This window comes from Monodelphis domestica, chromosome 7, assembly GCF_027887165.1.
Source record: "Monodelphis domestica isolate mMonDom1 chromosome 7, mMonDom1.pri, whole genome shotgun sequence".
Classification (NCBI taxonomy): Eukaryota; Metazoa; Chordata; class Mammalia; order Didelphimorphia; family Didelphidae; genus Monodelphis; species Monodelphis domestica.
Genome location: NC_077233.1, coordinates 190,631,600 through 190,646,225, shown reverse-complemented (window position 1 = coordinate 190,646,225; position 14,626 = coordinate 190,631,600). Strand labels below are relative to the sequence as shown.

The 14,626-nt window shown below is 36.3% G+C and overlaps 1 protein-coding gene across 2 annotated transcripts in view; it reads left to right on the top strand.

Annotated features, from left to right (window-relative positions):
- The window catches only part of MUSK (muscle associated receptor tyrosine kinase), a 210,533-nt gene that overhangs the window by 169,280 nt on the left and 26,627 nt on the right, over nucleotides 1–14,626 (top strand). Inside the window, exons 10-14 of one of the 2 annotated variants that reach the window (XM_056806214.1) lie at nucleotides 1,468–1,643; nucleotides 2,463–2,486; nucleotides 8,850–8,938; nucleotides 9,362–9,521; nucleotides 13,768–13,960. In XM_056806214.1, the coding sequence (XP_056662192.1) occupies nucleotides 1,468–1,643; nucleotides 2,463–2,486; nucleotides 8,850–8,938; nucleotides 9,362–9,521; nucleotides 13,768–13,960 (642 nt within the window). The remainder of the gene's footprint in view (nucleotides 1–1,467; nucleotides 1,644–2,462; nucleotides 2,487–8,849; nucleotides 8,939–9,361; nucleotides 9,522–13,767; nucleotides 13,961–14,626) is intronic. The other variant, XM_056806213.1, reaches the window with a different exon arrangement.

The following is a 14,626-nucleotide window of genomic DNA, read 5'->3' as shown; positions in this document are numbered from 1 at the left end:
ATTAATCTTGAATGGACCAATCCTGTACTGGGGGAGGGACCAAGCCCCCTATTTCCTGGCCTGGGATTGGTCTTGAAATGGACCAATCCCATGCTAGCGAGGGACACACACACACACACACACACACACACACACACACACACACACACACACACACACACACACACACACACACACACTCTCTCTCTCTCTCTCTCTCTCTCTCTCTCTCTCTCTCTCTCTCTCTCTCTCTCTCTCTCTCTCTCAGGGATTGGTTTATATAAGGTTTATATAAATTAATAGCCAATAACTTCACGTATTAGACCAATCCTGCACCTAGGAGGAAACTTTGAATCTAATCAGATTCAAGGTTTAGGGAGTTAGTTAATTTCAGTCCAGGGAAACTCTGGTTTTTCTTACTTTATTAAAGTTAATAATGCAAAGAGTTTTTCTTATTTTAATCATTTCAGGACCCAAGGATTTTGGCACATTTTTGTTTCACACATTTAAAAAATACACTAAAACTTTTGGGACACTAAATTTCATTTTGGACAACCAGCCCTCCACTTGGACATTTAGATAGTGGGTAGTTTTTCACCATTACAAATATTTCATTCTGAGTGCCAAATGGAATCACAAAGAAGCCTATGATGTAGAGAAAAGAGAATTAGCCAGAAAACCTAGAGTTAGGATCAGAGCTGTAAGGATCTTCAGGGGCCATCCATAGTCCAATTCTAATGTTTTACAGATAAAATCACTGAGGTCCAGAGGTCATGAGGAACTTGTTTAAAGTCACAGAAGAGGGTTGGGGGTGGAATTTGAACCCTGATTCTCCGATTCCAGAGCTCTTGACATTGTATACTGTGCTATCTTATGAGATGTCTAAGCTTTGTATTTTGGTCAAAATCCTAGAGGAACCATCCAAAATGTAGCCAGCAAAAATCAAGAACTCTTCTCCTAGATTAAAGTCTGGCAATATTGAGATAGGGTGGTTCAAGTGGACAAACACTAGAACTGGGTTCAAATCCTGCCTCTGCCACCCCCTAGAACTGTGACATTAGTCATGATTTACCCTCTTTAAATCTAAGATAGCTACTTCAGAGTCCTTCTATCTCTAAGTTGTGATCCTAATTCCAAAAGAATGTATTTATTGTGGCTAATTATTTTTCATTTTTCTTCTAATAGGAATTACCTTAAGGCTTCCATACAAATATGCAGACTGTTTTATATCATATTTATAAGTATTTCTTGTGTGTAATTCTGTATTACAGAATTACTTGTGTTGAAAAAACAAAACTATATCACTAGAATACCCAAGATAAAAGACTGTATGTTCCCAATGAAGCTTCATATAATTTAGAATAAAAGAATAAATTCAAAACCCCATGTGTTGTTTTGAAAACATAGTATATAAATTGTACCTTCAGTGCTGTGCTAACATGTTACTCTTTAACAGTCCCTCTCATTGTTCTCCATAAAATATTTTAGAGAGCACTGCCTGGCTGTAAAGGACCTTTTCTGCGCAAAAGAATGGTTGGCACTAGAAGAAAAAGCCCACAAAGGCCTGTATAAATCTGGATTGCATCTGTTCACCTTGCCTGAGTGTACCAAGCTTCCCAGCATGCACAGGGAGCCCATGGCTTGTACAAAAGTGCCACATTTAGGTAATGCAGAATCCTCTATCCCAATAGTCTTTAACCTGTGGTCTGTGAACTTAAAAAAAAAAAGTATTTTGAGGACAGTCAATAGAACTATTTTCTTGTATGTTTTTTATGTATTTTCTTTCATACATACAAGCATTATTCTGAAAAGGGATCCATAGGCTTCACCAAATGCTAAAGGGGTCCACAACTCCCTGAAATATTAAGAATTCCTGCTTTATCTAGTATTTGTAAGAGACTAAGAGATGGGTATTTCTAGGGGCAGGTTGCTCTCATGAATTAACACTTTCTTTTTTTCAAGATTAAAGGAAAATTAGGCTACCTAGTTTCAAAATCCACTGTAAAAATGAATTAATTCATTCTAAATCCATTTAAGGCTTTCTAATTACCTCAGAATGGATCTTTATAAGATCTGAGTAGCTTTCTTTGGGATGCTGAAAGAAAGAGCTAAGACTTACCCTCGGTTGACCTATTCAGAAAAGGAAAAGACAAAGATCCCCTTTAAAAAAAATTCTCCAGAGTAACTTGAAGCAGGCATTTAAGCACAAAATCCCCATCACCATGTGCTTCAAACTGCTGACTATACCAAACAAAGCTGATGGGCTCCATGTTGCTATAACAAGCCTCATAAGTGGTCATGTGATTATCCCAAACATCTGCGGTGATTTCGGGGAAATAGGTCTTTCACAAGAGTGGGAAAAGAATGTTTTCTCACTACATACTGTAAAGCTGAAAGATGATTTTATTTCATAATGAGCTTTCACAGAAATATTTGGAATATCTATCTTCATTTTTTTGATATTTACTCTTCTCCCCCCTCAGATTCTAAAAAAGATAACACAACAAGTAAGTAGTTTTTGTATGTGTTCTGTAATCCTTGTGTGTATTTTACTGGTTAGCTGCATGTATCTTTGCATCTATTTCTTCACCTTAATCAGAGAAAAAATATGGAGCTCCAGAGAATTTTGGCCATTTATATATAGCATAGAATTTGTGGCCTGGTACAAGTGGATTAAGCTGAAATATACACTATGATTAATATAGCCCCTCTCAGGACTGGATCTCTGATTCTATTTCCCAAGTAAAGAAACTCTACTAATGCAAGCTGACACCTTCTCTGCAACCTTTCGCTTAAGACTACAGCCTAGAGTAGTGGTATCAAACTCAATAAAAATGGAGACCATTAAAGGGCACTGGTGAGTATTGTGGGTTGCATGTTTCTGACACTGAGCACCTAGAGCCTTATACATTAAGTGGGTAAAGTAATAAGTATGTGTCAGAGACAAGACTTGAATAAAGATTGTGTTGAGTTTCAAACCAACTTTTTATTTACTACCCCATAACTGCCTCAATATTGTTAAGAAGACCATATGGTAGAGTGGATAGAGAGCTATCCATGGAGTCTGGAAGATCTCAGTTCATGTTCTATCTCTGCCACTTAATGGAAGGGTAACTCTGGACAAGTCTAAAAGCCTGAAGTACCTAAAGAGTATAATTTCCTGATCTGCATCATTAATAAAAGGAGTTTGTCACTGGGAGTCCCCTACAATGATGAAATCATGGGAGAAGGAGGAGGAGGAGGAGGGGAGGAGGAGGAGGAGGAGGAGGAGGAGGAGGAGGAGGAGGAGGAGGAGGAGGAGGAGGAGGAAAAAAATCATAAATTGGACTTGAGGTCTAGAGAGCCAAGTTCTAGTCCCAGCTTTTGCCAACTACTTCTGTGGCCCTACAAGGTCACAATTTCTCCTAGTCTTAGTTTCTGTTAATAGGAAATAAATGAATTAGACTAGGAACATAGAAATGGAGATAGATCTTCAAAATAATTTGGTAAATGAATTATAAAGTTTCCTTTTAGCACTAGGGTTCTCTGAATTTGCATTGTACCTTATATATCTATGCCCTGAGTCAAACCATAAAAGTGCCCCTCTCATTAATAATATTTTCTTTTCTCCCCAATTTCATGTAAAAACAATTAACATTCTTTTTTTAATTTTGAGTTCCAAATTCTATCCTTCCCTAACCTTCCCACTCTCTGAGAGGATAACCAATGTGAGATATATATATATATATATATATATATATATATATATATATATGCAGTCACATAAAGCATGTTTCTATATTGGTCATTTTATGAAAGATAAAAAATGAAGAAAGTGAAATATAGTATGTTTCAGTCTACATTCAGACTCCATCAGTTCTTTTTCTAGAGGTGGATGGTATTTTTCATCATGTGTCTTTTGGGATGGTTTTGGACCATAGTATTACTGAGAATAGCTAAGTCATTCACAGTTGTTTGTCATACAAAAATTCTCCTGCTCATCACTTCTTATAACATAACAATATTCCATTACAATCATATACCATAAGTCATTCAACCATCTCCCACCCTCTCGTTTTCAATGTACAATTCTTGCTTATATAGAAAAGGTGAAGGATAATTAATGAATCCAGCCTCTAAGACAGAATTTCCCTGAAAGTCAAGAGTCTTAGGAAAGTCCCCCAAACACTGGATTAACTCCCCATAAAGGTTTTATGGGAGATCATGAGTTATACAGGAGGAGAATATATGAAGAATTTTTCATCTACATCCTCCAAAGAAACATCTGTATCAGCAAGATCTGATCAGATCTCACTCAAAAGAACCATGTTATCACTGACACATTGAATTTTATTTATGGACCCCAAATGGTATTTGTATATATACAAAATTATTCCCATAGTGAGCTGTGCCAATGAGTCTTTCACTACAAGTGTAGGTATTTTCTTAATTCTTTCATTGTTGAAGGCATTTCCTCTTTTAAAAGTTCAATTGATACCACATGTTACAGACCTGTGTAATCACTCTATTGACTAATGAGAATAAAAATAAAAATCAACAATAAACTGTATAAAAATTAAAGATGTGACCTTGGCTTTTTCAAGGCTGTCTAGCAGAGCACAAGCACTGGCTGATTTACTGAGCTGGAAAGGCTCCAGATATGAGACCAGCAATAGACTCTGCCTGATGTCTAAGGACAAGCTTAGCTAAATGCAATAGGCTCATCACCACTAGGCTGGATAATAGGTGATGAATTATTAACCATCAGTGTCCATGAAACAAAGAAAAATACAAAATGGTCCCCTACATGACCACTTCTACTTTTGCAGTAATGGTGGAAGAGTGCCAGAAAGAGGACAATCACAATTTTCATACCCCTGATGAACATTAATTTATCTCTTTATTTCTTAATATAAGATTCTTGTTGCATGACCAATGATCAACATATTACTGGAGGAATTTGGCTATATCCATATTGATATTAACTCCATAAAATAAACCATAAAACATAAAGAAGTTGTAATTCAATGGAGAGATAACTCAATTTTTGTTTAAAAGGAGGAGCAAACAAAGTTAGTCAAGTGCATTATGCTATACACCAAAGACAACAGGAAATATTTCATGGGGTGCATAGTCACCTCCTGTTGTAGTGCTCAAGAGAAATATAATAAAAAGACTAATAATGAATGTGATTATACCTATAACTCAACATCTATACCAGAAGATCTATCTTTCACGTCACTTACTGTCTAAATAATCTCACTGATCTTCCATAATCCTACCTCTTCCACACTTTCAACAACTTCCCAATGTCAATAATATAAAATATTTCATCTGAGATTTTTCTTTCCTTTCCATTTCCCTTTGGCTGACTAAAAAATATGGTAGCAAGCAACCTGAAGACATTTATCTCAGAGAAGCTACCAAACATATCCAAGTAGTCATAGAAAAGGTTATCAAACTGCCAATGGAGTACTCTACAGAATTCATTTAAGAAAACAAAAAATCCAGGGGAAAAAATTGTAGGGTGGGGTTGAGTGGCAGGAGCATAGAGTTAACCAGAATTTAAATTATGTTATAATATGATTCTCACCAAAACTACTTGGCACTCACTAAAAGAACAGAAAAGGGAACCTAAGTGGCACAGTGATACAGTGCTAGGCCTGAAAGTAGGAAGACTCATCCTCCCAAGTTCAAATCTGGCCTCAGTAACTTACTAGCTATGAGACCCTGGACAGTTAGTCACTTAACCCTATTTGCCTCAATTTCTTCATCTGTACAATGAGCTAGAAAAGGAAATGGCAAACCAAAATATTTGCCAAGAAAACCGCAAATTGGGTTAAAAAGAATCAGACACAATTGGAAAATGACTCAATAAAAAAATAGAAACAATCTGGCCTCAGACACTTCCCAGCTGTGTGACCCTGGGCAAGTCACTTGACCCCATTGCCTAGCCCTTACCACTCTTCTGCCTTGGAGTCAATACACAGTATTGACTCCAACTCCAAGACAGAAGGTAAGGGTTTAAAAAAAAATAGAAACAAGTAGTTTTGGCGCAGTAGAGAGAAAGAAAGAATCAGAGCCAGAAAAACCTAGATTCAAGTTCCATCTCTGACTCATATTCACTGTCACTTAATCTCTCAATATTTTAGTCAACTCTTTCTGACTAAAAATTGCAGAGAAGGTATTAACCTTCATTGGTGAAGAGTTTCCTCATCTGGGAATTCCTTATGCCAATGAAAACATGTCAAATACCTTTCCCTAGTCATATTGTTCAGTCCTTTTCAGTTGTGTCTGACTTTTCATGAACTCATTTGGAATTTTCTTAGCAAAGATACTAGAGTGGTTTATCATTTCCTTCTCCAGATCATTTTACAGATGAGGAAACTGAGGCAAACAGGGTTAATGACTTGCCTGGAGACACACAGCTACTAAGTTTCAAGACCAGATTTGAACCTAGGAAGATGAGTCTTCTTGACTCTATCCTGGGCACCAGCTAGCTATCACACACACACACACACACACACACACACACACACACACACATCCCTTCCATTCATATGGTTTTTTTTTGTTGTTTTCTGCCATTCCCTTATCAAAGGGCATCCATTTTGTTATTCATTCTTTTTGGCTTCAAAAGAGATACTTTGCATATTTTGATACAAAATGGGGTTTTCTTTCTCTTTTACTTCCTTATGTTATATATCCATTAGGACCTCTAAATCAAAGAATATGGCCAGTTTGGATTCTTTTTTTTAACAAATAATTTCAAGTTGTTTTCCCAAATGGTTGTACCCATACTCTACCAATACTAAATATATTGAGGTACTAAATCCTGTTGTAAATCATTGTCAGTATATGCATTGTCTTCTGTGTGTAGGAAATAAATACTTGTCTCATCCTTGATTTATACCATACACTAAGTATTTTTCTATTCCCTCCATTTTGAAGAGACTCCAGACATGAATCAGTAACTAAATTTTACATAATTTAGTGCCAGGGTAAAGATTTAATAACTATCACTAGTATCCTTCTCCCAACCCATAAGAAGTCTGTCTACCCTAGGACCGAACCCATATATTTGGGGACCAGAAAAGGGTGCTGTAGTTATTGTTTGTCCTTCATTTTCAAAGGGGAACAACTCTGCCTTACTTAAATCCAATCCATAAGCAAGTCAACCTATCACCAGATTAAGTATTCAACTTCTAGCTCTCAAACTTTATATTTATTCTTCTCATAATCCTGAGACTTTTAAGCAATCAGGCAATAAACTTTTTTCTACTATACAGAAAAAAGACATCCTCATTCCACTTTTAGTCATTTAAGACTCAGAAAAGAAGGAAAACAGAAATCATTCCAACAAATCTGAACCCAAATTCATAAAAAAGAAATCATCAAGCAAAATAAGGTGCTGAATTTTTCTGCTTTCTTTTATGAAAATTATTCATCCAAAGGGATTAGAAAATGAAACTATATACTGATTCCTCTTAGTGAAAAAAGAATTTGAGTGACTTGTTCCTATTACATAGTTCTCTAGAAATTATTTGGGGAAAGATAAAGCTACTTTATCTTAAATATCTTATTCATGTATATATATATATACATATATATATATATCCATATTCATAATTCTGGCACAGTCGAGAAAACATGAGCATTACAGCCTCCTATTTGTTACCTTGTGATATTGAGACTTGCTGGGCCTCAAACTCATCATCTGTGAACTTGGGGAGTTGAACTCTGGGTGCCCTCTTTCTGCTTTTCCAGAAGGCACATTGCTGTACCCTGCAAAAGCAGGAATGGAAAGTGGGGGTAAATGAATTCAATACGATGTTATCTATGAACTCATGTGTTTTATGTGTCCAACCATATCACTGATATATACAACCAGTTCACTTTGATTATAAAAACAGTTGTTCTAGTATTAATTACAAACAGTGAAAATTTGAAAATGGAGACCATAATAATTTTGTTTATTTTCCATTGGCTGAAGTATAATTACTGGCAGTAGTAGAATCTCTTAGAACTACCACTGGCTAGCACAAAGTAAATCAATCACTTTTCCTCCTTGGTCCTCAATTTCCATACCTGTAAAATGAAATGATTGGATGAAATCAGTGTTACCCATCCCAAAACCAGACTGCATACCAGAAAACTCTTGATATTACCTATCAGAGACTTCTCTTCCTTGGACCACTAGCTTCTCCTTGGCAGCTTGTGGACAAAAAGAAAAGTAGAAAGGAAGGAGGAAGTAGAGGAAGGTCAAGATGCAAAGAGCAAGAGAAGTCAGTTTTTGAAATTTAGAGGTCTTAAGAATTTACTGCTTTTGGCAGGAAAAATCTTGTGAACCAGTAAAAATCTGCCCTGGCACCTTCCCCACCCGCCCTCACTCTTTGCAGGGATAGTGAGTGGGACTGTATAGACTATGAGTGTGGAACATTGCATCTAATATCAGACTTCTTTTTTAATATGTTGGTTAGCTTTGCTGAGTTGTTTTACGATCATAAGTCTAGAGCTACAAGGAATCAGAAGGCATCCAGCCCACAATAAAGCTTACCTAAAGTTCACAAAGGCCAGAACTTCCCCAAAATCACATATTCTCCCACAAACAAATTTTTTAAAAGTGTAAAATAAAAAAATTTAATGTTTGCCATGAACAGACCTTTAGAATGATCACCCTCTAGGTATTCTTCCTGACTTAATGTCCTACCACATCATTATTTGCTGTTGCCCAATGTATCCCTAGAACTTTACTCCTAGATCAGTAATATCTATGGCAATATAAAATACATGCCATACAATTTAGTATATTTAATAGAAAGAATATAGGTATACTCATATTTGTGTGTATGTATATATGTATATCAATTTTTTTTTTCTCTTTGCTTTAGCAACTTGCTATCAGGACAAGGGCAGATTGTACCAAGGGGTCATTAATGTCACAGTATCAGGCATTCCTTGTCAGAAATGGAGTGAACAGGTGAGTTTTTAAAAGACTTGGGACAGTCAGAATGATCATGGCTTGTCATGTATCTTTTCCACCTCTACTTCTCCATTGACTTTCTCCATCCACATGCTTCTAGAATTAATTTTTTTCTAGTTCAGGAGTCCTCACCAATAGATACCGATCTCTTGTAGATATAGATGCCCTGTTTAGAAGATTTCATAGTCAATTGCTACTAAATCCTGCCATTACCAACACACACATACACACACATGTGCGCACACATGCACACACACATCTCAATTCTTACAGGTTTCTTCAGGGGAAGAACCAACTGATTCAATGGAATGATAGCAAATTAAAACTCCTAAATTCTGGGTTTTATTTGGAAAAAAATAATCAGCTACATAGCCTAAAGACCATTGATTTTGCTATTCTTTCTCTTTTTTTTTTCACCAGACCCCCCACATACACAGAAGGACACCTCAGATGTTTCCTGAGCTATCAAATGCAGAGAACTACTGCCGAAATCCAGGAGGAGAAAGGGAACGGCCCTGGTGCTTCACTAAGGACAGAGCTGTTAGATGGGAATACTGTGCCATACCTCTCTGCACCAGTGGTAAGTAGCATTGGGGCAGAAATTAGTGCAGATGCCATAAAGCAGGCACTGATCATGATGACCAGGAAAGTAGCCTACAACAGAAACCCGCCGTTAATGTCTGGTAGAATTTTTGTCCATCAAGTTGGCTACCGCCAACTTTTGTTCAATATTCCTAGAGGTGTTTCTTCTTACACTGAATTTTGAGGTTAACTATTTTCTATTCCAATACCAGTAAATAGAATCTCTAGTTTGGAAGATACATGAGAGATTATCAAGTCCAAGTTCTACCCATAATCAAGTCAACAACCATTTTTTTAGCCCTTATTATCTTCTAGGCAGTCTGCTAAAATGCTGAAAATTCAAATATTAGCAGAGAGTATTTCTCTTCTCAGAGAAATGACATTCTAATATGGGAAGACAACAAACAAAAAGGGAACTAACAAATAAGAAAGGAGAAGGTACTTGAGCAATCTAGAGAAAGTCAGGAATGCAACCTGGAGATCCATGAAGACCTGATTGGCCTGGACCTCCTTCTCAAAATAGAAATTCTTAGAGGAACAAGCCAATAAGAGGAAGAGTTCACAGGTAGGGAGGATACTTCTAATGTGAAAAATAGGCCACGGGTAGCTTCTAGGATGAAGAGATTTCTATGGCATAGTAGAAAAAGTCCCAAGGAGATGAGTCAACATCTTTGACAAGTCCAGCTTTAGTTGGACACTATTACTGACCACTTTCTAGGGTGGCCCTGCCATAACTGTTATGCAAATTTCTTTGGAATTCAGTAAAATATTCCAGGGGCAGCTAGGTAGCAGAGAGGGTAGAGTACCAGGACTAGAGTCAGGACAACCTGGGTTCAAATCCAGCCTCAGATATTTCCTAGCTGTGTGACAGCAAGTCATTTAACTTGCCTTGACCTTGCTGCTCTTCTGTCTTACAACTGATACTAATATAGAGGTTAAGGACTTATTTTAAAATTGCCTTTCTATAACTTTTGTCCACTGGTTGTGTTGAAAGCAAATATGTTTGGATTTTTGATTTGTTCATTGATAGGATGGTACATTGGGAAGAGTACAGACTTTGGCATCCCAGGACATGAGTTTTAATCTAACATCATTTCATGCTTGTGTGACTATAGACTACACATTTAACTTTTTTTAGGATTTAGTTTTCTTATCTATAAATTAAGGAGACTGGACTAATTGATGTCTGAGGCCGCTTTTTTTTTTAATGCTAACTGACATTTATACAGTACTTTTAAGGTTTGCAAAACTCTAAACAAATGTTACATCATTTGATGAGAAATATTCATTGGCAGTCAGGAATGGAGAGAAAATCTATGATTAACAACTAATGTGGTTATAGTATTTAAAATAATCAGTCTGGTGAATTAGACATCTGTCAACAGAATGAAGTTTTTTATCCTTGAGCTGTTTCAATGGGTAGATACAATTTGTCAGGTCCTCCTGCCAACCTCTGAAATCCTTCTCAGGCTGAAGAACTCAGGCGCAGGTGATCAACTTGGAACCATTTCCTTTTAGCATTCTCTTCCTCTCCTTATGGTTGTTTTCTTCCCCTCCCTCTCCTGTGTGCCTTTTTGTGTAGTATATATTATTCAAATTTTCTTATTCCTTCAAGTTTCTCTTGGTGCCATCCCCCCCTTTCTTCTTTTTTTTAATATATGATTTTAGACCACTTAGTACCCCGATCTCTACCTATAGATAATTCTTCTAACTACTATAATATTAAATACAATTTTTGAAATTACAAATAATATTTTTCCATATAGGAATATAAATGATTTGGTCTTATTTGAGGCCCTTAGAGAACAACAAAAAAAAATAATAAGACCCCTCTTTTTCTTATTTACCTTTTCATGTTTCCCTTGGTTTTTGAATTTCAATGTCAAATTTTCTGTTTAGTTCTGGTCTTTTATTTACAAATATTTGGAAGTCTTCTATTTTGTTAAATGCCCATACTTTCCCCTGGAAGCATATATTCAATTTTGATGGGTAGGTGATCCTTGGTTGTAGACCCAATTCTCTTGCCTTTCTGAATATTGAATTCCAAGCCTTGTGGTCTTTTAGCATAGGGGCTGCCAGATCCTGTGTAATCCTGATTGGTGCTCCTTGATTGTTTCTTTCTGGCTTCTTGTAACATTTTCTCCCTAGCTTGGAAGTTCTTGAATTTGGTGATTACATTCCTGGGGATTGTCTTTTGAGGATTTAGTGTAGTGGGTGATCTATGGACTCTTTCAATGTCTATTTTGCTCTCTTGTTGCAGAACCTCAGGGCAGTTTTCTTGGATAATTTCTTGTAGTATGGTGTCAAGGTTTCTGTTTTTTTTCCAGGTTTTCAGGTATGCCTATGATTCTCAAATTGTCTTTCTGAGATCTATTTTCAAGATCAACCACCCTCTCAATGAGATATTTTGTGCTGCCTTCTAATCTGTCATTTTTTTAGCTTTGCTTTATTCATTCTTGCTATCTTGTGAGATCATTGGCTTCTACTTGCTCAATTCTAGTTTTTAATGACTGGTTTTCAGCTAAGATCTTTTGATTTTCTTTTTCAGTTTGATCTATCCTGATTTTCGTGACTTCCAGCAGGTCATTTCTGGTCTTCAATTTGCTTATTATTTAATTTGATTTCTGGGCTTCAATTTCCAAGTGAGAGATCCTGTCTTTTAAACTGTTATTTTCTTTTTGGACTATTTCCCACTTTTCTTGCAACATCTCTTCCATTTTTCTGACAATCTCAGATTTAAAGTCTTCAAGAACTTGTGACCAATTTCCACTTTTTTAAGGATTTGGGTGTATTTAATTGTTGGTTATCTTCTGCTGTCTCTTCTTTAGTCTTGGTTTTTTCTACATAAAAATTATCAAGGGTGAACATTTTCTTCTTTTTTTTTGTTATTTGTGGATTTTAGTTCCTCAGAGTTGGTGGCCATTGCCTTGTTCCTTCCTGATCAGATGTCAAAGTAAGGAATATGGGTGATCTTTTTATTGGGCTCTGAAGAGGTTTTTGCCCTGAGGATATTTTCCCCATCCTATTTCCATCCTGGCTACCTGATCCTGGGACCTACTAGTGCCCCAAGCAATTCAACAATAATCAGTTGCATATTTGCTGATCTTCAATATCAGAGGGCCTTCTTACATTGGGAATTCCCCACACTAATGAAATCACACATCTGAACCCCCCCAAAAAAACTGCATTTAATTAATGCTGTAATTAAATGCATGAGATCCCCATGTCAAGCATTATATAAATACAAGCAATTCTTCTTATTATTTCTGATCAGTTGGCCCATTTTTGAAAAGCTCAAATGCTTCTTTTAGGAAGAATACCCTAATATTGATATTCCTAAGGGTTACATAGAATGAGTTTTTGAGGAGAGAATGACCCTCAAGAACTATCTCTGATAAAGTATTTCCTTTTAGCCTCTGCTTTTGTAGGATCTGGGACAGACCATGGAAGGCAATCTTCTGGGATGTCTTGGTCAAGGAATATTTTTTACAAAAATTCTATATCAATTAATATTCACAGCTGAAGTTACATTGTCATAAGTAATATAGTAAAAAAAAGATAATTCCTGGCATAGGTTCTAGTTTTGATTGTAATAAGAGCTCTGCATGACCTCAGGTAAATCACTTGACTTCTCTCTGGTTCTTATTCTCCTCAGCAGCAGCATACAATTAGATTGTAAACTCCTCAAGGGCAGGGACTATCATTTGCCTTATTTTTGTATCCCCAACACAGCAATGTCAGGAACTTAGTAGGCACATAATATAGGTATAATGATTAACTGAAGAATAAAATAAAAGGGGTAACTAAATGAGATTTCAGGTCTCTTCAGTTACAAACATCCTGCTTACATCATTTTGAGAAAACTATATGTCACTGTGGATAGAGTGCTAAAGAACCTGAATTCAAATCCAACCCAAATACTTAACTGTGTGATCTTAGACAAGTCACTTACTTCAGGTTGCTTCAGTTTTCCCATCTGCAAAATGGAGACAGTAATAGCACTTTCCTTCCTAGGTTGTTGTGAGGAGAAGATGAAGTGTTTGCAAATTATTTTCTAAACTTTAGGAGTTGGTGTTGGTGTTTACTTTAATGGACTGAATGACTTAGCTGCATAAATAAGAAGGTTCCACCCCTTTTACATTCAACTTAGAATGTATCATTTCATTCCTAATTTACTTTCTGTTCAGATTCTACTTTCAGGTTGGCTATTGAACTAAAACCCATTTTTAAAAAATTTCTTATAGTCACCCCACTGGTAACAGTCAAGCCAAGTGCAGACATTCCAGATTGGTCTTCTTCCTCATCTACATTTTCACCTACCTATTCAATGACTGTCATCATCGCCATCATCTCTAGCTTTGCAGTGATTGGCTTTCTCACCATGACTGCTCTCCTTTGTTGCCGCCAAAGGCGAAGACAGTGGAAAAATAAGAAGAGGTAAGTTTAAGGTTTTCTTAAGTCCACCTCCTCAAGTAAGGAGTGAAGGGACGAAGTCCTGCTTTGGACAGCAGAATCAAGAATAAGACATCTCTACAGTTATTTTCTTCATTCTGCCTCTCATTAGCCATCCTGTTTTGCAAATAATTATCAAAAAATAATTTACCCATCTTGGTCCTACAGAGCAAATGAAGTATATGATTCCATCCACTCCTTAGACAGGTAGGGGACTGTAGGGAATGAATATTCCACATGCTGTCAAACATCATTTTATTGATAAGTTTTTCTTAAACTATTTCTCCTTGTTAGAAGATGGGATGCAATTAAAGATGAGGTAGTATCAGAAAATGACTTTTTTAAAAAACAACAATTAAACTTCAAAAAAAATTTCATGCCTTTTAGGACAAGAGCCCATCTTTTAAAATTTTTCATCAAAATAGTTATTTGAGAAAATTAAGAAAGATTTAGGAATTTTTTTGCTTGGTATGGAGATAGTTCCAAATGTCCTAGATAATCACATAACAACTATAATGATATTATTGGTAGTCATTGTGGAATGTGACTGATGATCTAAATACAAGACACCAGGCATTTATTAAATATCTGTCTCTACCAATCATTCACGGTATTTTGGATAAAAGTTCAAAGAATGAAACAATCTCTATT